This window comes from Cygnus atratus, chromosome 16, assembly GCF_013377495.2.
Source record: "Cygnus atratus isolate AKBS03 ecotype Queensland, Australia chromosome 16, CAtr_DNAZoo_HiC_assembly, whole genome shotgun sequence".
In the NCBI taxonomy this organism is placed as follows: domain Eukaryota; kingdom Metazoa; phylum Chordata; class Aves; order Anseriformes; family Anatidae; genus Cygnus; species Cygnus atratus.
In genome coordinates this window covers 11377517-11403155 of record NC_066377.1, presented here as the reverse complement: position 1 = coordinate 11403155, position 25639 = coordinate 11377517, and the positions used below count along the sequence as shown (strand labels likewise).

The 25639-nt window shown below is 55.3% G+C and overlaps 1 protein-coding gene across 3 annotated transcripts in view; it reads left to right on the top strand.

Annotated features, from left to right (window-relative positions):
- Positions 1 to 5004: 5004 nt before the first annotated feature.
- The window catches only part of CBFA2T2 (CBFA2/RUNX1 partner transcriptional co-repressor 2), a 63495-nt gene continuing 42860 nt past the window's right edge, over positions 5005 to 25639 (top strand). The window contains exon 1 of one of the 3 annotated variants that reach the window (XM_035547939.2): positions 5005 to 5106. In XM_035547939.2, the coding sequence (XP_035403832.1) occupies positions 5079 to 5106 (28 nt within the window). In that variant the 5' untranslated portion in view covers positions 5005 to 5078. The remainder of the gene's footprint in view (positions 5107 to 25639) is intronic. The other 2 variants (XM_035547938.2, XM_050713930.1) reach the window with 2 other exon arrangements.

The window sequence follows — 25639 nt, the reverse complement described above, 5'->3', positions numbered from 1 at the left end:
CACGGGTGCTGCGAGCGGGTGCGATGCACGCTGTGGTGCCGAGGCCATCCCGATTCCAAGGGTGGCACAAGGAGGGAGCGGTGGGCTCCTGAGGGCTGCGGCGGGGATGCCTGCCTGCTGCAGGTGCTCCTGGCAGCCCCGCTGGTCCCCTCGGCATCTGGTGGGGTCTGGGCACTGCAGCCAGCAGCGTATGCAGGAGGAAGAGAGCAGAGCTTGCAGCGGGCAGCAAGCCGAGCCGCGGGGCTCAGCACCACGGCCAAAGCCACGCGATGACCCAAGAAATGTTGTCAGGAGCAGGGCTGTGGGGCTGGGCAGCACGCCGGCTCTGCAGAGGTCATCGGGTTCTGTCGGGTGGTGGAGACCGGGAGGGAAACCCCCAGCTCCGGCACTGAGCACCCTGAGCAAGGCTGCGTTTCCTCAGTGAGGAATTCAGGAATTCCCTTAGTGGGAAATTAGGAGCTGAGCTGTGGGAAGCCAGAACAGGCACGTCTTTGCCCAACAGCTCGTTCCAGCCCAGGTCACCAGCGCCACCAATGAGAAGCAGATGCCAGGACCGGCCTTGGGAAACCACCAGGCTCCAGCCCTGCTCTGATGCTGTTTGCCCTCTCTTCTTTCTCCATTGCTGTGATTCTTGTGCTAAACTTTCCATTTTGCCTTGTCTTGAAAACCAGTCTGTAGCGAAGGATGCAGGCAGGTAACTCTGCCATGAGCTGGGCTGTGAGATAAACCCTTTATCTCATTTCCCACTCATTTTTATGGCAGTAATTACTCTTTCTTCAGCATTTTTAGAGCTATGCATGCCTGTGAAGTGAGAGATGTCCAAACAACTTTCCCTCCTGCTCTGTGTTTGCCATTCTTTGATGGAACCCATTAATCCTTGCCGATAGATTCACTGCCCCTTAGAGGGAGGGTGAGGACCTGGGAGGGGACAGCAAAGGGTGAGGAAGAGTCAGGACAAGGCTGAAGGAGCTGAGCTGTGGGGAGCAAGAACAGCCCCCGGAGTCCTTGCCCCAGAGTGCTCCCTCCAGCCCAGGGCCATGGCCACCAGCCAGGACCTCCCCTACCCGCGGCTCGGCATCCTGCTCCCCACCTGGACATGGGTCTGCAGGGGATGACAACCTTCAGCTGCTCTCAGCTACCTCACCAGCTTCACCAGGTGGGATCTGAACACGTTTCAGCCCTGCTGCTGGCCCACCTCGGTCCGTACCCTGCTGCACAGGGCATCTCTCGGGGGGGGGGCATCACACTAACACGCGCTTTGGAAGGACAGGAGCAAGGCTGCAAAGTCCTGCGCCCAGAGCCTGAGCTTCCATCTGAAGTCCCCTTCGTCGTTTCGGTGTAGAGGGGGACTCGAGGCCATGCGATGCAGGAAGGTTTGGTAGGACCTCTGCAGCAGCTGGAGCAGGAGCTGGGAGGAGCACAGTGAGTGGAAGAGGGCCACGGCCAGAAGGGTGCTTCACATGGGTGCTCAGGGACGGCTGGGGATGTGGTGGGGCAGCGAACAGAAATGAAACGATCTGTCCTCGAAACGATCTGTCCTTCCATTCACCTGTGCACCAAAGAAAGTCATATACCATGGAAAATCATAGTCTGTGACTTGATCGTTTGTCTGGTATACAGCTAAATGTGATCACATGGTTAAAGGGGATGGGAGCATTTCCTGACTTGTGTAGTGTGTGATTTTGTGGTCTGAATATTTAATGTTTTTGTGTGTTACTGACCATAGATATATCACATATATAGTGACTGTGTATTTGTAATCCTAAAAATGCTCTTTGCAAAACTGTGGGTGCTCAGTCAGACGTGCCACATACCTATGTATTTATACACACATAACTTCCTCTCTAGGTCGTGTACCCATATACACCACTGGGCTGAGAAACTGTCTGTCTCTTGTCCCAAACACATCCCTTTCAAATGACACAATGAAAAGGGCTCCAAAAACAGTCCATGTGCCCATGGAGCATCTTCTCTAATGTGCAAGCCCATTTCAAGGACGTATAGAAACATCAGAACAGCTCCCCATCAGTACAGAACAGCTCCCCATTGCTGTGGAAGATGCTTGATGGAGGAGCGGCAGGGTGACACGTGTAGCACATGAGCGCATTTCTGCGAGGCAGCCGCATGTAAGTAAGGAATTGTCCCCAGAGCTGCTGTCCTGAGCTCGCTCCTACATCGTCCGTTGTTCTTGAGATCTGCAAGACTGACCCCTGTATGCACCATGCCCTGACACTACCCTGACATTATGAGGGATATGTGGCACAGTCCTTTCGTCTTTGAGGTTTTCCTCTGTGGCTGTTTCACCTTTAGAAATACCAGAACAATACAAAGCCCGCAGCGGAGCTGGTTTGTACCCATGGCTTCACCTTTGGCAACACCAGGGCTGCTTACCAGAAAGATGAACATACATCAGCTTCTCCCTCAAAGCTTTCCCCAGGGAGATGGGATGCTCTGCATCACTGCCCCAGCCCTCCTCGCCTCCTCCACGTCCCCAGCAGTGACACCTCAAGACAGGGCATGTCCCCCAAGGCCACGGTGTCCGGGATGGTTGGGACACGGAGCAGGGCAGGGACAGCCCCACGCCGTCAGCACAGCTGTTCCCACCTCCTCTTCTGCCCTGGGGCATGTGGAGGGCTCCAGGGCAGGCAAGCTCTCCTGGGAGCCTTGGGGAGACACTGGGACGTGGATGGGGAGAACAGCCAGGTGATTTGGGAGCTGCTCCCATCATGGTGGTGAAGCCTTTGGGAGGCTGCCCCAAGGATGGAGCCCAGCCTGCTGCTCTCCTAGGGGTTTCATTGGCTTTGGAGACCAGCCAAGTTAAAACAAAAACCCTATCAGCACCTCACGCAACAGCACTTTCTGCCTCGCTGGGGTAAATTTGGCCACAGGAAGGCTGTAGATGACACCAAAATGAAAGCTGTGATAAGCAGGGGCCAGAGTCAAGCCGCAGCCAGTGTGGCCAGAGATAAGAGCCATGGTGGGGGATGCAGGCACTGATGTATGGGCTGGGCCAGTGAAGTGCTAGTGTCTCTCAAGGGGAGGAGGCAAAGCCACAAAGTTAAATTGAGGACGATGCGACTAGATGGCTGCTCCTGTCGTGTTAGAGCAAGTTTGGATCTGCTCCATCATGGAACTTCTGGACCTGAGAGATGCCAGCAAACTCCAACCCAGCTGCACTCAACCAGAGCACAGCAGCTCACCCACAGCTGCGCCTTCCGTGGGCGCCTGACCAGGACCAACCAGTGCAGAACTGGAGGGGTTCACACCCCGTTTGCTGGGAGCGTGGTCCTACTGGGAAATAGCAGCCCCGGCCCACGGCTGGAGGCAGGGGCTCCTGCCTTTTCTTCCCCAGAGCTGCGCAGGGCTCACAGCCCTCGTTGCCTTGTTCGTAAAGGCAGAGACTTAATGGTGCTTAGGGTGGGCAGTCTGCGTGTCCTTCTCCATCCCAAGAGGTCCCCTCCACTGGCTAGGAGCCCTGCAAGGGCTGAGCCACTGGACTGCAGGAAGTAAAGAGCCACAGGCACACTGGTACCAGCATGACTTGCCAACGGGTGGCGTGGCATCAACCCAGGACAGGAGACTGGGTCCTGACCCTGCTTCCAGGGCCACGTGTATTTTATTGATGGGAACAGAAACCCCAGCTATAACCCAATTTGCAGACGTGCAGCTACTTTCTTTTAGGTCTGTTGGGAAGCCCCTGACCCAGCTGTCCTACCTGCAGTGCCCCCAGAGAACCTCTCAGGGCAAATTCCTTCAGGACAGGAGCAGCCTCATGCTTTGTTTTCAGATGCTGGCCAGCTGTCAGCACAGGGCCGGTGCTGCATGTGCAGCCTCGACAAACCCCAGGCAGAACTCACAGACGCTTAGCGAAGCTTTTGTGATCCAAAATTCCAGCATTTCTGGGCTTGGAGGTACCTACCAGAGGGAAATGGCACCCAAGCTTTGGACTCTGCCAGAGTTTAAACACCCCCATTTCAGGTCTTTGACTTAGCTTCATTTCATGAGTCTGTCTAAATGAGTTTTTTCTGTGTGCGGACTCCGTGGGGAATTTGCAGACGGAGGTGATGGGAGATGGGCCAGGCCCATGGGAGAGCTGCTGGCACCCAAAACTCCCTCGGCAGCAAAGCGACACCTAACCTCACGGGCTGGCGACAGAGCTCCTCAGCCCGCTCCGCACGGAGGAAGGCCTGAGCAGTTAGCCGTGGCTGTCCTTGCCGAAGAGCCGCGCTCTTCATCCCAGTTGCCCTGCAAGCACCATGGAGTTCCCCAAACACGCCCTGCAGGACCTGAGCAGCAGTGTGTGGGCAGCACAGCGCCTGTCCCCCAGTTTCGTCCCCAGGCCAGAGCCAGGGCCGTGCGCACGGTGCGGCGTTTGCTGGGCACCGTCATGTCCCTGGGTTAACCTGGGCGGTGTGGGGAGGCTCTGCACGGCCAGGAGAGCAGCGCAGCGCTGGCAGGCAAGGCGAGATCGGTCTGGAGGTTCCAAAAATCAACGCTAGAACACAATTTACAATTAAATCCTCATAAAAGCATTAATAGTGCCCCTTTTCTGATTCTTATTTGAACGAGGTATCTAGAACAAGATGCAACGCCCCATATCGTGGTGCCGGCGCTTTATGTTGGGGAAGGGAGCCCGGCCCCGGCGGCTTTGTGGTCTGAGGCCCTCCACCGGCCCGTGGGGGCAGCCGGCTCCGCGGGGGCACAGCACCCCGGGGGCACACACCCCGAGAGCCCCGCTGCGCCGCCGCCCCTCGCGGGCAGGCCCTGGGCGGGCTCTCCCCTTCTCCTCACAGCCCTCCGGGGGCAGCAGCTCCCGGGGCTCCCCGCGTTTAGCTCCGCGCCTTCCCCTCAGCCCCGCGGGGGGCCCCCGCGGCGGCGCCCCCGGCCCGGCCCCGCCGCCGCCACCGCCGCGGCCCTTCCCGGGCGGCCGGGCCGGGGCAGGCCGCGCCCCCGGCCGCGTCACGCCGAGAGGCGGGCAGGGCCGGGCCGGGCCGGGCCGCTCGGGCCGCGGCGGGAGCGGGAGAAGGCGGCGAGGGGCCGGGCCGGGCCGGGCCGTGGCGCCGGCGAGGAGCCGGGCGATGGTGGGGATCCCGGGAGGCTGCCAGTGTAAGAGCCGCGCGGCGGGGCGGGGGGGGCTCGGCGGGCCTAGCGGGGCCGGCACGGAGCGGAGGCGGCACCGGGGCTGCCTCGGCACGGCCGGGGGCAGGGGGGGGCCGGAGGGGGCCGGCGGGGGCCGGCCGGGGCAGCGCCGGTACCGCGCGGGGCTGGGCCGGGCTGGGCCGGGCTGCGCTGGGCTGGGCTGCGCTGCATGCCCGGGGTGCCCCGCTGCGGCCGCACACAGGCTTGGTGTGCGTGCATAGGGGTGTACATGGGCGTATATGGACGTATATGGACGTATATAGATGTATACGGATGTATATGGATGTATGCGGGTAGTACACGGCTATTACCGATGTGCGTGTTTTGTTAGTGCACGTTTAACTAGCATGCGGTTTATTGCCACCAGGCAAAGCAGCGGGGCTGGCCCTGCCCCGTCCTGCCGCGTGCCCCGTGGGGCTGGCGGCGCTGAGCAGGGGCGCAGCGGGGTGGGCTGGGGGCCCCCTGCCTCCTGGCAGGACGGGCCGGGCCCCGCACCCCGGCCGTGGGGCAGCGGCAGTGGTCCTGGGTCGCGGCGGTGGTCGGCGAGCGGCTCGCTGCCACGGCCTGGTGCCACCGAGCTGCCGGCGCCAACGCGCTGCCAGCGCTGAGAGGCGGCGGGGACCGGACACGTTTCGCGCCCAGGGCGAGTTTTCGGATGTCTTTGCTTGGTTCGGGGTGCTGCGGGCACACCGCTGCCGTGTTTTCCTCTTGTCTTCGCAGGCAGGCCGCAGCGTGCTCGGCTGAGCAAGACCGGACACACGTGTGTGCGTGGGGAGTTGCCGGGGACCCCCTGAGTGTGCCCTGTTGTTTGGGAGTAGGAACGTGGATAACGGGAGCCCTGCTTTCATTAATTTCTCAAAACAGGACATTTATTTCTGGAAGAGTTGCGGTCTGTCTGAAAGCCGTGAGGCTGGCAAGAGTGCAGGGCAGTGCCTTACTGCTGCCAAGGAGCAGAATAGATGGTTGGCACGTGCCCGTCAGGTATTGGCCTCCTGATCGTTCTTCTCATCTGTTTGTCTGAGTGCAGCAGTTATCTGCAGAGAAGTGTGTGTGCTGGGAGTGGGTTCAGCACCCTCCCAGGCAGAGGGAGGAAGGACGATGGCTCGTGGGCAGCGTGGGCCTTTCGTGGGCCGGACCATGGCCTCCTCGCGATCCGTTTATAAGTCGTAGTTCAGAAAAGCACTACGGGCTTATCGGAACGCTCAGAGGAAATGAGGGAATTTTAAAGTGAAGTGTGATTGCTCAAAGGGAAGCAGCATAAAGATAGATGCCAACTTTAATGTGGAAACCACCCTGCAAGCTACATTCCTGCTAGGAAGAAGGAGTTACCCAGCGACGGAAATTGCAGGGGGTGGGTGAATACTTTATCGCGCTGCTCGGTGCAGAGTGTATGGGGATGTTCTGAGCGAGGTTGTTTTGCCCCTAAGGCAGTTACAAATATTGGTCTATCAAAGCATGCAGACTGGAAACAGCCGGCGGTGAAGACGGCTGCTGCGGGAGGCAGGCGTCGCGATGAGCAAGCTGTGTGAGCAGCAACATGGGTTTGCGGAAACCTGGTACCTGACTGAGCCACTCCTAACCTCACTGCGAGGGAGGGCTCTTCCCTTTGTCTTGAAAAAAAGACCCCACAGAAGGAACTTGGGTGAGACCACCTGCTTTAGCTTCAGTACCCAAAAGTCAGCTGTATGTACCTGGTCTCCTTTCTCTGAGCTCCCTTTACAGGAGAAGCAGGCACTTGAGCGGGTGCTTCACCTCTCCTTCCTCGGACACCACTCTTGGGATGAGATGAATTATGTTCTGGAGGTGCCTGCTTTTTTTCACAAACTGCAAGGGGAGTCTGGGATAACTGGCTCAGGCTTTGGCAGTTAGGAGTTAGATGAAACAAATCCCACCCAGGGTGTCTGCTCAGGGTGCAGCCTGACGTGTGCAGAGACTGGTAAGGTTCCCTGTTTCTGTTAGACTGAGCGCTGGGAGAAAAGGCAGGCCTTTAAAATCCCACTTAAAAATAATTGAAGCGAAAGGAAACAGTGATCTTGCGCCTGAAGCCATAGCTTCAGGGGGGATATGTAAAACCAGTTCCTGCCTCAGCTGTGGTGCTTTCTGCAACCTTGGGCAAGTTGTTTGAATGTTTTTCTGGGTTGTAGATGAAATGTGTGTAAGTCTTCATGTAGCTGTTCAGTTTTGCAATATAAACCGTGTCTGCCAGCAGGGCTTTTAACCTGGATCGCTTTGACAGAACCGGGTCAGGAAGCGATTGCATGGGACCAAAAGCCGGCAGGTACGGCAAGGCCGTGACCGCTGGCAAGAGAGGGTGACAAACACCTGGCACGCCGTAGGGAGGGGGTTCTTCAGATGACTCAGCTGCAGCTAAAGCATCATTTTTTATGCAGCTTTCATATGCCTGTGGCTCAGCTTCCATCGGTGAAGTGCTAATGATAACACCGATGAGCCATACTGCTGTTTTATAAGGATAAGCACATAAATATGTGTTATAGCCGTCAGCAGCTTTATAGATAGAAAACAGGGAACGATGTCCTTTTAGTGCCAGGTATTGACCAGGCCGACTGCTAGGACAAGACGTCACTGGTTCTTGTCACTGGGCCTCGCATCTGCCCCAGAGCACTGCTGGGTTTTATCTTTGGTCTCTAGGAAGTGAATAGTCAGGATAGACCCGTAATTTGTTTAAGCACAAATTTTATTCATTGCCTTTGTTATCAGCCCAGTGACTTCCACTGTGTTATGAATACAGTTATTGGCTGTATTGGGAGGTTTCCTGATTTCTTTGAGAGAGAAGTATGGAGAAATACTTCAGTGCTTGCTCTGAAACTAATGATCCAGAAAGAAAGGAGAAATGTGGGACTGCTTTAAAACTTTGGGATGTTCCGTATGAGTTTAAGGCGCAGGATGGCTCTCATGAACATCCCTTTCTTACACTGATATTTCCAATGTGTAGAAATTAAAGTAGGTCTTTGAGGGACTTGGTATTGATTTTTCTGTGCTGTAAACTAACTGGCTTAAGATGTTACTCCTCCCTTGCACCAGCGTTAAGGAGAGTGAAATAAACTGACTCTTTAAAGCAGTCAGAGCAAAGACTTTTTCTCTGACTTGCAGCTTGTCTGAGGATAGGAAGGAGCGTGTACTTCAGGCAGAGCTCAGGTGTGTGACTCTCTCCAAAGCAGGGCCGCAGTGGAACACGTACGCTGAGTGCAGCTGCCGCCGGCCTGAGCTGCCAAGGCTTCACAGCTGCCTCGAGGTGTAGCCACCAGATATCCCCCTCTGACATAAAAGGTCCTGGAGGCAGTGCTTGCACCCAGACGGGTGCCCCGAGGGCTGGAGCCCCTGTGCCATGGAGCCGGGCCGGGGGCGCTGGGGGCGCTGGGCCTGGGGCAGAGAAGGCCCCGGGAGAGCTCCCAGCGCCTGCCCGGGCCTGAGGGGCTGCAGGAGAGAGGGGAGGGTCCCTGCCAGGGGGTAGGGACAGGACGGGGGGGTGGCGTTAAACTAGAAGAGGGCAGGCTCAGGTTAGATGTAAGGAGGAAATCCTTCCCGCTGAGGGCGGCGAGGCCCTGCCCAGGCTGCCCCAGGAGCTGGGGGTGCCCCATCCCTGGGGGTGCCCAAGGCCAGGCTGGGTGGGGCTGGGGGCAGCCTGGGCTGGGGGCAGGGGGTGCCCCTGGGTGGGCCTTGAGGTCCCTTCCCACCCAAACCTGTGGGTTCTGTGATTCTGTTATTAACGTGGAACCCTTCCAGACTGAAAACCATGTTCCTGAGGGCATTTGGCCGGCTGGCGTGGGGCAGAAGGCTTCTCCTGTGCCACCGCTGCCTTGCCGTCCCTCCCTGCCGCACCCCCAGGCTTGGTTCAGCTATGGAGATGTCACTGGCTGTCATTGCAGCTGCATCTGTGGACTCCAGGCTAGCCAACCCTGACCTCAGAGCTCAGCTAAAACTTTTTCACTCCCTTTCATGCTCTTCTAGAGAGAGAAGCGTTAACTTCTACAGGTAATAGCTTATCTGGTGATTGGGCTTTGAGGTCAAAGACTGCACATGTGTTTTCTTCAAAGTCAAGCTTTGCAGCCTCCGTAGAATTTAAAGGATCAGAATATTCAGGCAGGGATTTTCTCCAGGGTAGATTTATGGTGGAATTTAAGATAGTAGTTAGTAATAGCTCTCAACTTTGAGCTGCAGGGGTATTTTCAGAAGATAGATGGCATGCTGTTGTCTTGACTTTGCATCCATAGATGACGCTGAAGCTTTTTGAAATAAAAAATTAAAAAAGAGTAGCAGCAGCCATTTTTTTCTGTAGATGTCATAGAATAATCGGTTGACTGCACTTAGTGAATGCTTGCAGAAACACTGCTGCCTTTCGAAGCGGATTTAACGGACACGCTGGTTTGCTAGCATCAATACCAGCTTCTCCTTGAACTAAACACATTGAACTAAACACATCTGCTTTTTTGAATCCTCGTGGGCTTTTGGGATTTGGTCTGCCACTTCCTAATAGTCGCTGTAGCAGCACGTTCCTCCAGATATATCACCTGGGACACTCCCGCCGGGCTTTTGTTTGTGTTTACCTAGCTATTTCTGGCATACACGACTTGGAATATCTTAAATTTCCCCCAAACCCAGAAGTTGCGGAGCGTAAGGGATTGACCGTGACGTGGCAGAGCAGGGGTTGCTCCTGCTCAGCAGGTCAGTAACCCCGCAGCGCGGTGCCTTCTGCTCCTCTGCCCCGCTGCAGCCAGCTGGCCTTGGCTGAGATGGGTGCAGAGCTTCGTCCCGGGGCTCGGGACTGCCACGCCGAATCTCCTGAAGAAGCATGACCGGGACAGTCTGTTCGTCTGGTAATCGGTGCTGCTGCTGCTGGGTGATCTGCTTTGACAGTGGCAATGGGAATTATTTCTCTGAGGCCTTGCGATGTGCTTGGAGCTTTTCAGGGTGCCTGAGAGTAACCGTCTCCCTCTGCGGCCCCTGCTGTAAGCATCCCACCCCAAAATTTGGCTGTGCTGCTGCTGAGGATCTGAGGCCTGGCTCTGACATGGCACAGCTGCGTAACCTCGACTCAGACCGCTGAGAAAGAGCTGCGAGAAAATCTGTATAGAGATAAGAAAAACTGAAATTACAGCCAGAGGGCCCTGAGTCACTCAAGGACTCGAGAAGGAAAAGAAGTGAAATGGGGAGGTGCCAAATCCTAAAGGAAGGAGAGGGCAGGGTGCTTGGTGTGCGTGGGGCAGGCTGGTCTGCCAGCGACCGGGGAGGACCGGTTGGGTCGAGCGCTGGGGGCACTGGTGGGACTGGGCTGGTGGCAGGCAGCAGCTGGGCAGCGCTGGGGAGCCGAGCCAGGGACCTTCCCTGACGCCTGCCGGCCAGCAGAGACTCTTCAGACGCCTTATCAGGAGTGGTGAGCACACAAATGCTTCGCCTAATAACTCATTACATCCCAGCTATCTTCTCTGTGTGTTAGCCAACAAATATTTGCTTTATACTTTTAAGTTCTTGTGTATCCTGCCTGCGGAGCCTCTTTGCATCTGGCCGGAGGTGCCTGAACAAGCTGAGCTGGAAGTGCGGGGTGCATCCGCGGGGCCAGCTTCTGCAGCGGGCTTACGGGCAGCAGCGTGGACGCGGAAAATGCTCAACCTTTCCTTGCCTTCACGGGAAGGGAGGAAGACGGTGGCTGCTCCTTCGTGCCTGCCTTCTGGGCCAGCTTGGGTCTCTGCAGCCCGTCCTCTCCTCGAGGCCCTTTCTTTGCAGTTCCGTGAGTATGGTGGGAGGCAACGTTTCGTGGCGATGTTCTTGGGAGCAAATCTTTCAGTGGCTCTGGGTTAGGCAGAGAATTAATTTAGCACTTTTTAAAAGGATGTGAACACTCGCTGCGTGGTGCTTCCAGGTGCAGATGAGGATGGTTTGTTTGTTTTAGGTGATGGCAGGTAATTGCATGAGCAGGGGAGGCTCTGCAGTCAGGATGTTGAAACACAAAGAAGTCAAATGGTTTCCATCTTCCTCCCCCTCCGGGCACGCTCTTTTGCATCAAAACACCCAGTCAAGCAGATCTGCAGTCAGGAGCCTTCCCTCCTCCTCCCTGGCTAGGTCTGGGGGGGGCGAGAAGCCACTGATTAATTGTGACTGTGAAGCACTGAACTTTGAGGGGAGATGAAAAACTCTCCGAAATGTTTGCCTCCCTGGCAGCATATACGTGGGTCGGTAATTGGGTTTATCTTGTGACATCATTAGGATCCCTGACATTTCTAGCTTAGAAACAATAACTCTCCTTATCCGTCCTCATGTTTTTCTAATTAAAGACAAAGCTTGGTAAATATTTTTTAAATGATTGAATTTCCCAAGTATGGAAAACACATGTTGGGAGTCAGGCTCCCTGAGCCCAGCGTGCCTTTTCCCATAGCGTCCCTTTGAGCATGCGAGTGCAAATGCAGATTTAGAGCTGTGGGTGACAGGTTTATCTGGGATGATTGGCAAGGATTTATAAACCAAGGGGGGGTTTACTTAGCTCTCACTCCCTCCTCTTCCCTCTTGCCTCCCCCCCGACCCCAGCCTCAGAAATAGGAAATTGGGATCACATTAAACCCTAATTGGTTTGGCTCCAGCGATAGCTCGGTGGCTGCCAAACAGTTAATTTATTGTGTGAGAGTTTGGCCATGTGTTGAGAGGCAAATTTGCTTTAAGCAAGGGATCTTTGTAAACCGTACGTCCATTCATGTGCCAGGTCCTGTTTACAAGGCGCTTGGCGAGGCAGGGAGCGGGCAGACGGGCAGGAGGCTGCTTTCCATGACAATCGGGGATGGCGAAGGGGGACTGAGCAACTGAGCCCCGGCCCCGCTGTGACGCGGGCTTCTTGTTCTTCCTTCCTTTCCCCCCGGTCCGAAATCCTCTCAGAAACAGTTGCAGAAAAGAGCTTAGAGCGGTTTTAGCCGGACCGTACGATAGGCGTTTGGAAACCGCCGGCTAGATAAGATGTGGGAGGCTCTCCAGAGAATAAATGCGGCTGCGTTGGAGATAACAGCAGGCCCGGGCTGTCACCTCTGAGCGGGGCCGGGTGGGGAGTCCCCGGGGCGGTGAGATTGCTTTTCCTGTACCACGCGAGGAGGGGGCGAGCGGGCAGCCCGCGGAGCTGGCTGCTTTCCTGCGCTCTTTGTTCCTCCCCTGCTGCAGGAGGTTGCCTGGGCTGGTGGCCGTGCCGCGGCCCTGAGCTGCTGCTGCGAGCTGCTGCCCTCGGACCTGGAGCTGCGTTTGGCTCCCGTGACGGTCTCTGCAAGCTGGGCTCCAGCAGAAGAGCTCGGAGCGCGGGCGGTCCTTATTGAGGTTGTCCCCTCGTCCCTCGAACGGGAGTTAGCGGGATCAGAGGGGATGCCGCAGCCCGAGTTAAAGCCTCTCGCTCCTGGCGTGGCTCAGGTTTTGGAGCACGATTTGCAAGAGACTGTGTGAGGAATAAATCCACGGCGGTAACGTTTTCTTTCGTTCCTTGCTGAGTTAAATAACAAACTTCATGTGAGGGAGCTGCCTCCAGCTCAGAGGCAACAAAATTACGACTGCCGTGCTCAGCGGTGCCCTTTCTGTGTCAGCTGCTATTTCCATTGTGAACTTGATACCTGAAGGCTCAATATTGTGACCCTTTAATTTTCAGCTGCTAAAATGTACCGTGCAAGTTGGCTAAAAGGGAAGAGCTGAAAGGGGAATTTGAAATAGTTGTGCTGTGGAAGCAGTGTGTTTCTTTGGATATTTCTTAAGTGCTGAGTGTTTAGGAGAAATTGATAGGTAGCAGCAATGCACGCTTAGCAATACTTCTCCTTCTGTAACTCGTGCTTCCTGGGATGTAATAAAATCCATTAAGTTCTATTTATGATCCAAGGCCCAATATAGTAATAGTTTTATTTGGATAATTGTGGCTGTTCTGCTGATAATCAGAAGACTGAAAACTCCCAGCCCTACTACAAAAGTCAGGCAGCGTATTTTGGGGGTGCAATGCTGGCGTGGCCAGATTTTCCGAGGAGCCGGAGAGAGGTTGGTTGGGCAAAAGCAGATGGGATCGAGCCCAGCCTCTCTGGGACCAAGGCCCTGCCCACGGTGGCCTCTCTGCCCCCCGGCTGTCGCGTTCAGGCTGGGCTGCCCTGGGTTTGCCGGGCTGGCCCCGAGGTGCCAGCAGCGTTGGGCAGCACTTAAGGCTTTATGGAGGCGAATGGGACCGGTATTAAGCAAACAGCGACCATTTGTTTGGAAGAATGTCTTTTCATCCAGAGGTCTGAAAGCAGGTTAAACCTTTATCAAGGAGCCGCTCCTCGCTTCCCCATCTTCTGCTCAGTTTGAAATGCAGCCATTTCTGGGCTGGAGGGCTGTAATTACTTTACAGCACATAGTACTTCCACCACTTCTGGCAGGAAGTGAGGAGGAATACTGTACACCGCTGCAAGACAAAATAGAGATCAACAATTGGGATTTTTCTCAAAGAGCTGATCTGTCTTCTCTGCCAATTAAACCCGAGTTGGATGGAAGCCTTATGCCCATTTCGCTTTTGCGATGCGAACGTGGCGTTTCCAGCACGCAGCCCGTGTTTATGGGGAGCCTGAAAGCAGCAAATTCCAGCCAGAAATTCTTTCTAGCTCTTCGCTTTCCTTCTGCTGTTCGCTTCCTTGTTCACACCGCAGATGCTAATGGATCACCTGCCCGCGGTGAGTAATGACACCAGCCGTACGTGACATTGGGCTGAGAAACTCAGCCATCCTTAGGAAGGTTCTTTCGGAGACGTGTTCCTACTCTTTGACCTTCCCAGATCAGGGAGCACTGAAAAACCCTCAAGCCCAACTTGAGATCACTTGTGTCAGCTTACACACCCACCTCCTCTTTGAGCCTAGACATCTACTTCAGGATATTTCAGTGCTTCTGCCATGGCTGGACGTGCGTACAAGCTGATGTGTCCAGGTTTTCAGCCTTCTGTGCATTCCCTACTCCCTTCTCCTTCCCCGATTCATAGCTGGAAGTTATTATACTTGATATCCTTATCACGGACCCGTCCGCTTTTGTTTTTTTTTTCCTAATCATGGAGCCATCTGATAAATTTTTGCCAGGAGACTTTTTGCTTTTAGAGACAAAAAGGAAAGGTAGCAATCTTGACGATGTTTTCCAAACAAATTAAAAAAATGTCAAATCAGTGGCAACCTTGAAGTTTAGCAGATCTGGGAGAGCATCCCTGGGACCACCGCAGAGATAAAACGGTTCCAGGCTGCGGGTGGAGAAGCAGAGAAGAGAGGCAGGAGCAGATCCTGCTGCTGGTCTCTGCTGCCGTCCATCCGTGCCTCTTTGTGCCATGGGGGAAAGGAGGCTGTGTGCTGGAGGGAGGCATTTCCTCCTTGGTGGCACACGGAGCAGCTGATAACAGAGGGCGTCACCTCCAGGTACGTTCAGCACCACGCAGAGGTGGGAGACGCACGGTTCCACAGCTGCCTTCCTTTCCTCTGATCTCCATTTCTTCAGCCAAACTAGCCCTCACCTATAAATGTGCACGCAGAAAGGAGGGGCAGGAACGTGGAGAAGCCAGCAGCAGCTTTTTCGTAGAGGTGGTAGATCTGACCACAAGGTAACGGAGACCAAAAGTCAGCATCGTGCAAAAAGGAGCTTCTGGTGAATCGCCTGCATCCGTGTACTGCTGTGCATTTGCTCCTCGGCTGCACAAGGTCTGACCCCCTAGGTTGCGGTTCTTGGTCCACGAGTCGCCAGCTTTCAGAATACACTGATCAGTGCCTTTGCCTTTCCCCAAGGGGTGGATTTTTTTCTGTGAAAGCGTGGCCAGCCCTGTGGATCTAGGTGTGCCTGGCGCCTAGAAATGAACTGGATGAAATCTTCTTAGGAAGAATCTTAGACTGCAACAGATTCCCCTTTTCTGGAAAGCTCACGGGGCTGGAATACAGTCCTTTGCGTTAGATTTTAAGGCTCTTCTCCCTCCTTCTGGGTGTGTGCAGGTTTTCCACACAGCAGGGCATTTATTTCGTGGTTCCCATCACTTGACAGGACAAGTTTTTCAAGCCTCTCTCTGTGTCTTTCTGATCTTACTCATTTGGGAGGTGCTGTTCCAACACCAGCCTGCAAAAGTCTTTCCTGGATATGTTAACGGCCTGAAACGCTGTTTGTTTTTTCCTGCTCTTTGGGAACTTGCGGTGCAGTTGCGTTTTCAGCGGCTTAGTCGGGCTGAAAGCAGGAGAGGGTCCAATGGTGGGAACAAATTCTGTCAGGTTAATCCCCTGGCTTTCCATGCCAGCTGCCTTGCAAACCCAAGACACATTCAAACATTTTAAAATAATTTATTTTACAAGGCTTTGTACAGTGCTGTGACCATGACGTTGGGAGCTTTGCTCTTCGGTTTGCGCTTTCAGGTTCTGCCTTGCCAAAACGGGAAGCGGAGGCAGTGGCAGAACGGATAATGGTTGTGGTACAGCTTGACACTGACACTGCAAAGAGGCCGAGGGCGCTCTTCCCACGCCGAAGCGTGTGTGGGATGGGTACCTGAGTGTCATGACATAACACAGGTACTCTGTGTGGGGTTCTTGATTTACCTTCTCCCACTTTTATTTAAATGTGAAGTCCTCAGTCACTGCAGCCACCATTTCATCAGGTTTTATTTTCCATTCAATAATTACAGCAGTTTCCCTTGAGCCCTGTACCTCTAATTAAGAGAGCTAAGTTAGATATAAAGTTAAGGGAGTAAAATGCGTTCTATTTTTATGGTCGAATATGCTTGCAGAAATATGGCTTGTTGGCTGAGTCACTGCTCCTGGATGTTATTTACCGCACCCGTTGCTTTCCTCCGTCCTCTGCCAGCACCGATGACACCGCACGGGCCGCAGCGAACGTTTTGGGCAGGACCAGGTGATCTCGGACGTTTTTTCCAACCGTCATCGTTCTGTGGTTCTGTGCCCCTGAGCGGGCAGCAGCTCCGCAAAAGCAGAGCCCACCGAGCTCTGCCCTGTTTGCAGGAGGGTTTGCAGCCAGCTGCTTCCTCACCTCCACGAAGGCTGAGGGCCGGGCTGATGCTGGGCGCCCCGAAGAAAAGGAAAAGCGGGCTCAGCTGGGTGAGGACGCGCAGGAGCCAGCTGTCTGCTGACTGTGTTTCTCGGGCATGGGATGATTGTGGAGATCAGCCCGAACAGCCAGGGTGAGGACGGTACGAGGGACAGATCGGCCTCCGTACATGTAGCACGCCAGGAATTTAAATCTGTCACCGATGGTACCGTCCAAATGGCTGCGCCTCCCAGAGCGGCTGCTCCGTGAATGGAGATGCACCTCTTTGCACCTGTTTTATAACACTGAGGCAAAATATTCAGGGCATCCAAATAGTTTATACCCCAGCAAACATGTTCTGGCAGCGGGACCGTGAGTTTCCATCTCATTAAGCTGTTGGCAAAGCTCTGGTAATTCCAGCCACTGATACAGCGCAGGAATTCTCCCCCAACGCGCCTGGTTGTGTCAGGTCGGAGCATCGCTGCTTTTTCTCAGCGGTTGTGTGTTTACACTCGAGGGTAAGAGAAAGTGTTGAAATGTCACTCCTGCGCTGCTGGGAGGAGGTCTCGCAAGGGCAGAAAACAAGTGTCAGAGGATTTTTGTACGCTGAGCACAACGTGATTGCTGCACCTAGGCTGCAGTGAGGAATTGTTTTCAAATGCATACATACGTTTAATGCAAAACCTGGCCCTGGTTCTCGGTTTCGCAGAGGCTTGAAGAGGCTGAGTAATACCAGAACAGAGGTCGCTGGCTGTACCGCAGCCCACGCTGGCGGTGACAAAGTCCCGGCCGCCTGGCAGCCGGCTGGGGGCTGCGCGGAGCCAGCCGCCGGTTTCGCTGTGTCTCCGGCGGGCAGGTCGGCTCCGCCGCGCCGAGGGGCTGAGCCAGGTGAGATCGCGGCGTCCTCGGGCCCCTCCGAGTTGGGTTTTGTTGGAGGGGTGGCACGCAGGTGGCGGTAGGCATGGGAAATCTGCCCTCAGCGCCGCTGCGGATTTTACGGTGCCTTGCGGACAAGAAAGGGAAGTCTGCTCTCCCTGCCTCGCGTTGCGTTACGCGGCTTAAGGCAGGCACACACGAAATTCATTTCAGAGGTCCGTCGTCCAGGCCCAGAGACAAAGGAATGTTTTAGTAGGGCTTTTATGAAATTTGTATGCTTTATCAAAGCTCCTATTGTTTCCTCATTAAGGCAGGATTATCCCTCTGGGGTCATCCGTTCTGCATGGGTCAAGGAAACGGCAACGCTCCATTTTTGTAGTAAACTTGTGGCTGCAGGACCGGGCTGTGAAACAGGCGAGGTGAGGGGGAGGCCGAGCTTCCAGCGGGCACAGCGATGTGGGCTTTTGGGGCTGGGACCCACAGGGAGCTGTGACCGGCACCATCTCCCATGCCTCTCACCACGCGCAGGGCCCATCTCCTGGCCTGCTCCTCTCGTTCCACGGCCTCTGCTGCTGTGATCCTGAGGGTGTGAAGCTGGAGCGTTTCCATCCTCCCAGACAAGCGGTTTGTTTAAAAACCTTTTAGTTTGCATAAGGACCTATCACAGAATCACAGAACTGTAGGGGTTGGAAGGGACCTCAGGAGATCACCGGGTCCAACCCCGCTGCCAAAGCAGGTTCCCTAGAGCAGGTTGCCCGGGTAGGCGTCCAGACGGGCCTTGAATATCTCCAGAGAAGGAGACCCCACAACCTCCCTGGGCAGCCTGTCCCAGGGCTCCGTCACCCTCACCGTGAAGAAGTTCTTTCGCATGTTGGTGCGGAACTTCCTGGGCTCCATTTTGTGGCCATTGCCCCTTGTCCTGTCCCCACAGACCACTGAAAAGAGGTTGGCCGTGTCCCTCTGTCTCCCACACTTCAGGTATTTGTAAACATTGGTAAGATCCCTCCTCAGTCTTCTCTTCTCAAGGCTGAACAGCCCCAGGTCTCTAAGCCTCTCCTCACAGGGGAGATGCTCCAGGCCCCGTATCATCTTTGTGGCCCTCTGCTGGGCTCTTCCCAGAGTTTGTTTGCCCTCCGCTGGACTCTGTCCAGGAGATCCCCGTCTTTCTTGTACTGGGGAGCCCAGAACTAGAGGTAATGCCGGTTGACCCCTGGGCTTTCTTGAACTGATTCCCTGAATCTGTCACTTTTGTCTTTGCAAAATTTAATTTTTTGCCCTCAGATTATCTCCTTCCAACATGTGCTCAATCTGGTGGACATTTTTCCATATGGCTGTGATTCTGAATTAGGCTCAACTCCTCTAAAACTCACTGCTAAGCGACAGGTAGCTCCTCTTACTGACGTTGTTGTGCCCAGATGTTTGGGCAGCGCGTTTGCTGGGTTCCTGTACGCGTCCCAGCGGTCTCCGCTGTTTGCAGGTGCTCTTCGTGCACTCCTGCTACAAACGACGTCGCTGTTGAATTCGGGCTTGCAGGAGAAGGCTGCAGGGCCCGGCTGCGAGCTCGGGGCACCCGGTGCTGGCGGCGTGCTGCCGAGTCAGCCCGCCGTGACCGCGCCGCCCTCGTGCACCCGCCCCGGCTGCGACCCGCGGCGGTGCCGGCTCTGTACGGTGCGCGGTTTTGCCGAAAGCTAACCTCATGCAAACGAGCCTCGCTCGGCTTAAAATCAGCATACGGGGTTTCGGGTCGCTCGGGCCGGGAGCAGCCGGGTTAGCGGCCGCAGGAGCCGTGCGTGGCCCCGAGGAGGGCAGGAGCTGCTGGAGCACCGACCCGCTCCTGCTGCCCGCGTGGGGCTGCGCAGGGCCAGGTGTTTGCCTCCAGCTGCAGCTGCTCCGTCTGCAGAAACAGGTGGGGACGCTCGGGATAGTCAGCAAAACACAGCTGGGAAAAGTTAAGAGGGAGACGTGCAGCGTGCCGTTTCACCTGGGCAGAGCCGACCCCGGAGCAAAATTGCCTGCAATAAACACAGCTTCACCTCGGCGGCGGTGGGGGCTCCGGGTGGGATTAGTGAAATGAAGAGGAAGTAAATGTATGCTCGAGACGGTTTTTTTTTTTTCCTTCTTCCTCTCGTTAGTAACACAGCCAAATCAAATCAACTATTTCAAGAATGCTGCCTTTTAACTCGGTGCACCATCAAATCCAGCCCGGCTTTGGAGAAGCTTTGCTGGTGAACTTTTCTTTTTCATCTCCTCCTCCAAGCTTTTATTGCTGGTTTTTAAATTAAGAGGTTCCTTTCGTGCTCCTTTCCCTGAGATGTATGTATTTTTTTAAATGACTCCTGGTGTAGAAAATCAAGGTTTTGACAGCTGCTGAAGTTTCGAGTTTAGTACGTGTGAGTGCTGGATCTAAGGTAATTTTTGGCCTCTTCCTCTTCCCCCCTGCGCATGTTAATGAACGTCAGCACGCAGGCTTCTCACTTCTGGCTCTTGGCGGTTGCCTGAACGCGTCTGCCTGGTGAGTGGGGTGGGTGGAAGACCTCCGCCCGCTTTGATGCAGTGCTCAACTCAAACGCTCCTCTCGGTCTGTTGAAACTTCTCTTTGAACCGCCTGAGCGTTCTTCTGCGCCGTGCTGGGCTGCGGAGGGAGGCCGGCAGGGCTCAGCACGCAGGTAGCAGAGCGCTTCGGGTGGAAGTGAAGCCCTGAGAGCTTCGGGCGGCTTTCTCCTCGTTTCCTCCTCGCCGTCCAGCTAATCCAGCCGGGCGTTTTGTCGTGCAGCCTTGGCGTGGACGCGCTCGGGTGCGCGGCAGCAGGCGGGGACGCGCGCCTCTGGCTGAGCTGGGCCACCCTGAACCCGCTGGGGGAGGCTGCAGGCAGGGTTTGGGTGCAGGTCTGGTGGGGTCTGCAGGGGGGAGCTGATGCCTCTGGCAGTTCGGGGCCTTCTCCTTAGCTGGGCTGGTTTTTAGCTTTTGCATGTTAAATCCTGAATGCTTTTTTTCGGCCTGGTTTTCTTCAGCCATCTCTCGGGAGAAGCAGCTTTGTTCTGTTGAGACTTGATGTTCCGTACCCGATGCGGTCCTGTTGAACAAGGTTGTTCCGTGAAGCTGGTGAAGAATATCCTAATGGAATCGTTCTTCTGTTGGAAAACGGACGTTCGTCAAGGCAGACGCTTTCCCTGGGCACAGTGTGCACTTGGGAGATCGGAACCCACCCTCGGTGCTCTGTAATCCTATCTAGTGAGCTGTACACCGGGGGATAAATCAGTACTTACCTCCGAGTGTGGTCCTTCGGCATCCTGCTGGAGCTCTGGCTGCCTGGCCTCTGGCTGTCCCAGTGTCTCCTTGCTCTGGGTGACTCTTGCAGGAGGGCAGGGGTTTTGTTTCCCTTTGGCTGGTACTACCCGTGGGGACGGGGGGGGCTCCGAGTCCAGCTCTCCCGGGATGGGAGCGCTTCTGCCTGCTGCTTACCGAAGGTGACAAACGGCGTCCTCGGCTCGGGGTTCCCTGTTCGAAGCTTTGCCCTGAAAACGTGGCCGTGTAAGGGGGAAGTGGCCGTGAAATCAGCCGGGGTGGGAGCTCGCGGTGTGCCAGCTGCGGCACTGCACCGTGTGTAGGGGCTGGTGGGCACCGGAGCGCCGTTGTGCCAAAATCCTTGCTGCCCCTCGCTTTCATGAAGGCCTCAGGACGGCGGCGAGGCCGGAGAGCCGTCCGTAGCGTGGGCCCCAGGGCGCCCACATCACGGAGGCTACAGGGGATTTGGGGCCAGAGGAGAAAAGCGCATGCTAGCGCCTGAATACAGCTTTTCACTCTCTTAAAAATTCTTCTGTTTTTATTAAGCGTGAATCCCAGATGCTAAAAAGTATTTTTCCAGACACGGCTGTAGGGTCTTGCTGTGTATTTTCCGCTAAATTGCTGAATTATTGTTTTCTTTCTGGCCTTCATTTTTTTCATAGCTTTATCTTTTTGTCTGGATGTTTTAGATGGCTAAAACTTGTTTCTGTTTAGCATACCAATCTGAGAACTCCCATGGGAGACAGTTCTCACCAAACGATTGCATAGGACAGGAATGCTGGCTTTTTTTCCTGGAAACTTGTAAACATGAACTTCCTGTTGACACGAACTGTAAATCTGCAAATAGGCTTTGCTTCTGACAAAGGATGAAGGTAATAAAATTTTAGGCCCTCATTCACTGCGTCTGGTCCTCCTCGGTCTGTGTCCAAACACCCCAAAGGCGGTGGAGGCAAGTGAAGGGAACCTGCTGGTTGTTCTCCATCTCTGGAAATCAAGCTTTTTTTTATTTGTTATTTATTTTTCCTTGTCTGTAGGCACCCAAATATGGATGCAATCCTAACAGAAGCCAGTTGGAGAATCTCAGAACCCTGATGACTCTAGAGTGATGCTTCATCGCTTGTTTTCTTTCGTTTCTCCCCTGCCTCTCCTCCACAGAGCTAATCCTCGGTGTCAGGGAGTTAACTCTGCTGCATCCCGTGCAGACGTTTTTGGATAGTGAGCCAGCCAAATTTTGGCAGCTGTTAAGAGACTTTGCACGTAACCACCCTTGTCACTTAACCTTGCTTTTATTTCTGCCTCCAGGAGGAGAGCTGGTGGGAAGCGTAAGCCGTTCGAGTTGTTGTCACCTTCCACACTCGGCTCTTCTGCACGTTGTGTTGTGCATCTGCCAGTGCCAAGGAAAAAGCGCTGTAGCTTGCCGGGGGCCGAGCAGCAGCACAGGGAGGATGTTCTCCCAGTTCCCCGTGCCTCTTATTTTTTGGGGTGCTGCCTTACTGGGTTGCTGTGGGTGGCGGAGGCAGGTAGCAGGCAGCAAGCGGCTGTGCGGCATCGTTGGGGTGCTGGAGCTCTCCGTGCTACCGCAGGAAGGGGTAGAGGCAAGCGGGGAGGTGGTGAAAGCGGAATGGAGAAGTGGAGCAGAAAGCAGGTGAAAAAGGGCGATAGTGGAAGGAGGACAAGGATCTAGAAAGGAAGGAAGAACGGTTACAGGCCACCAAAATGCGCAAGAGAAGGAATGGGGGCATCGGGCGGGATAAAAGGAGAGGAGGAAGAGCCGGGTGGAGGCTGCGCTCCCTCAACAAGCTTCCCATTAATTAATATTTTCTCATGTGGCAGCATCGGGGCGTGGATGCAATCCAGCCCTTCTCCGCCTGACCTCCGCGCTCGCCGCCGGTCTGGTTTCTCGCTGGCTTCCTGCCCGCAGCGAAACCGCAACCTTTCCGACTCCTCCGGGCAGGAGGAGAGGCACATGGCAGCGGTGTAAGAGGAGCCTCTCGCAGCCGTCTGCGCTTGGGTGGGCGTGCTGGTTCTTTCGTAAACTAATAGCTCCCAGCAGTGCTACTAAATCAGACTTCGTGGAGCCAGGAGCGGGGAGCTTGGAATGCCGGCCAGGCACAAAGGGCTGCGCTGGTTTTGTTGTGTGGTTTTTTTTTTTTTTCTTTTCTGTTTTTTTTTTTTTTTTTTTTTTTTTGTCGGTTGTTTGTTTCTTCGCCCCCAAACCTCGCTGTTTGGTATGGGTCTAGCGGTCCAGCAAGCCAGCTGACAGCAGAAGAGGAGCCGGCGAAGGCAAGCTCGGGGAAGAAAAATGGTGAAAAATTAAAAATAAGAAACCGAAAGGGAAGTCACCGTTGAAAACGTGGTTTTTTGGTTGTTTAGTGAGGCGGGGAGGGAGGGAGCCCCGCTCGGCGCTAAACCTGCAAAACCAACAAAGCTGTGGCAGCAACTGGGATGGATTCCGCCGGGAAGCCCTGCTCCAAGCCCTCAACCAGTGGTTTTGCTGGGTAAAAAGAACAAACCAGAACTGAGGAATTTTATTTTAAGCATCTTACAGGGAGGCTGCAGCGTGGCTGAGGAATTGGGCTTTTTTTAATCAGGGTTACCGGGTTAGTGGCAAGGAATGTCCGAGGAAATAAAACTCCTTTGGTGCCCTAGCAGGCCGTGGCCAGGCCGTGGGACGCGGAGCTGCCACCTCGTTGGAGGGGCTGGGACACGGGCAGTCACGCAGTGTGCGCGCCGTGAGATACAGCACCGGCACGCCCGAGTCAAGCTTGGGAAGCGCTCACGGATGCAGCCGTCCCCAGGGGCTGGAGGGAAGGGAAACTGATGGTAAAGGGCGAAAAAGGCTCCCGGTAAAGCAGCCCGAGAGAAGGAAATAAAAGCAGCTCCTGGCGGAGAAGTCTCGGCCTGGAGGAGGGAAGCGAATGGTGGCGGGAGGGACGGGAAGCGTGATGGAGGGCTGCAGGGAAGGGGCTCGGGGCTCTCACCCTCCTCACCCTCGTGGTTCTGGTTGCGAGCGCTGCCCTTTCTGGGCCGGGAGCGAGGGCACGCGGTGCATCCCGAGCCTTGCTTGGGGGGCGCCCATGCCGCGGCTCCGACCTTCAGGATCCCCCCCCGGGAGCCCGGGGCTGGGACAGGCGTTGGAGCCCCCACCCCAAAGAGGGGTTCGCTGAAAGTGCCGGCCTCGGGCAGCTGGTTGGGTCCTGGGGAGGAGCAGGGTGGTGGCCGCCTCGCCTGAGCCTGAAGCTCGGCCTCCAACGGGCACCTAACGAAGCTGCGGAGGCGAGCGGCGCTGCTATTGATTTTTGTACCTTTTGACCTTGCCCTTTGGAAAATATTGCCGAGCTACAGGGCTGCTGAACTAGGCCTAATCCTCTGCAGGCTGGGTTTTCCTCTCTCCAAATAGGATTACTCATTTTTTCCATATTTCTGTGTTTGGTTTAAATGCCCGTGACAATTACAGAGACTTGGATTTCTAATCAGAGCGAGGGTGTTAGATTGGGGAATTGGTTGTTTCCATCCCCCCCCCCCCCCCCCCTTTTTTTTAATACCATGACATCACCTCCTGGGTGTTTCTTCTTTACGGATGCGGTCACACAGCAGGAATAAGGCAGCCGGCGCTCAGGTCCCTATCTTCCTCCCCCCCCCCCCCCCCAAGCCATAAATCAGTGGCCACAAGTAAAGTTTCAGTAGCTTGATTAGGTTGTGCCTAATTTGTCGAACCTTTGTCGCCAGTTTTTTCCTCAGCGTTTGGTCATAGTTCTGGGTGTAAATTCTGCTAATTCAGTTAAGGCCAGCGTTTGGTACATGTCTTTCCCCCCTCTCCAGACAATATTGAAATGGTACAAATGCTAAACACTGCCCCTGTTCACTGCTGAAGTAGGCAATATGATTAGATTTACTTGACAAATTAAGCTTGTTAACATAATCTGCCATGTGCTAATTTAAATAATGGAGGTATTGAAAAGAGGATGTTTGTTAAATGTGATAAATTTGCTGGGAATGGAGAGGTCTAATCTCTGCTCGGGGCCTCCGGGGGGGATGCACACGCTGCCTGCCGAGCTCGAGCAGCGTCCCCGGGCAGCGCGAGGCAGCGAGCTCCCGGCCTGGCTCCAGCCGCCTCTAAGGACGGCAAGGAAGGCGATAATAAGGCAATAATAATAAGGACGGCATAAGGAAGGCAAGAAAACGTTTGACTCGCCTGCCAAACCTGAGCCTGGAGGAGGAGGAGGATCCCAATTGGTTTCCATCGGATTCCAGTTAGCATGAATTTACAGTTTCCATTTAGCTTGATAAATGGCTTTGGCTGCCTTGGTGCGTTTGGGTTTATTTTCTGCGTGATGGAAAGCGGTCAGCTTCAAATGGCAAAGGCTTTCCAGGCCTGCCACGAGGGCCTGTAAAGCTGCTTTCCAAGGTAAGAACACAGCAGGCAGAAAGCACAGGCGCAGCGTGCCCCGAGATACGGCTGGGACTGAAGAAGAGACATCACAAGAAGTTCGGGTCCCTGGTGCTTGCTGTGGAAATGGGCCGTGATAGGCATAAAAATTCCACTGGAAACTGGGAAAACATTTCAGATTTCCTCACTTTCCTCAAAAACCACACTTAGCAGCAGGTATCAATAGCTCGCAGTGTTCAAACTCCGTTTGCATCGTTCTTTCCATGGAGCGTTCCCACGAGAAGAAAGCAGAAGCCGATCAACGCGCGGCGTCGGGGAAAGCAATTTCCCGAGCTGCCGCCCTCCGTCCTTCCACCGCGCTGTCCGCGGGCGGCGGGGCTCCGGGCTCCGGTTTTGTGGGTGCTCGTGGGGCAGGCTGGGCTGACGCAGGGGGCGGCTCGGTGCCTCGTGTGCCCCCGCTCCACCCCGCCCCGTGTGGGGCGAACGGCCCCTGGCGGCGTTTGGAGGCTTTCTTCGGGATGGATTCTCAGGAGCAAGGCCTGCGCAGGCCTTGTCCCCTGGCAGGGACACCACCCGCTGTGTCAGGTTGGCCAAGGCCCCACCAGCCTGGCCTTGGGCGCCCCCAGGGGTGGGGCACCCCCAGCTCCTCGGGGCGGCCCGTAAAAATGCTTGGGGTGGCCTGAGGTTTTGATGTTTCAAACTACTTCAGGTTGTGAAAGTAGGGAAGGGATTTATTTGGCCGGGGGGTGGCAAATGGCAGCTCCAGCCTGGCTGTTGCGGTAGCTGGGGACGGTGATGTGAAGCCAGATGTCCGCAGGCCAGGAAATTGGGAGGAGGGGGCTGGGGGGGGCGGCTGACCTGTCCCGGCCTGAGCCCCAGGGCAGCCCCCACCTCTCTGGGCCCTCTGTGGGGACTCCGACCCAGAGCCCTGGCAGCTCCCAGGCTGCGTCTCTC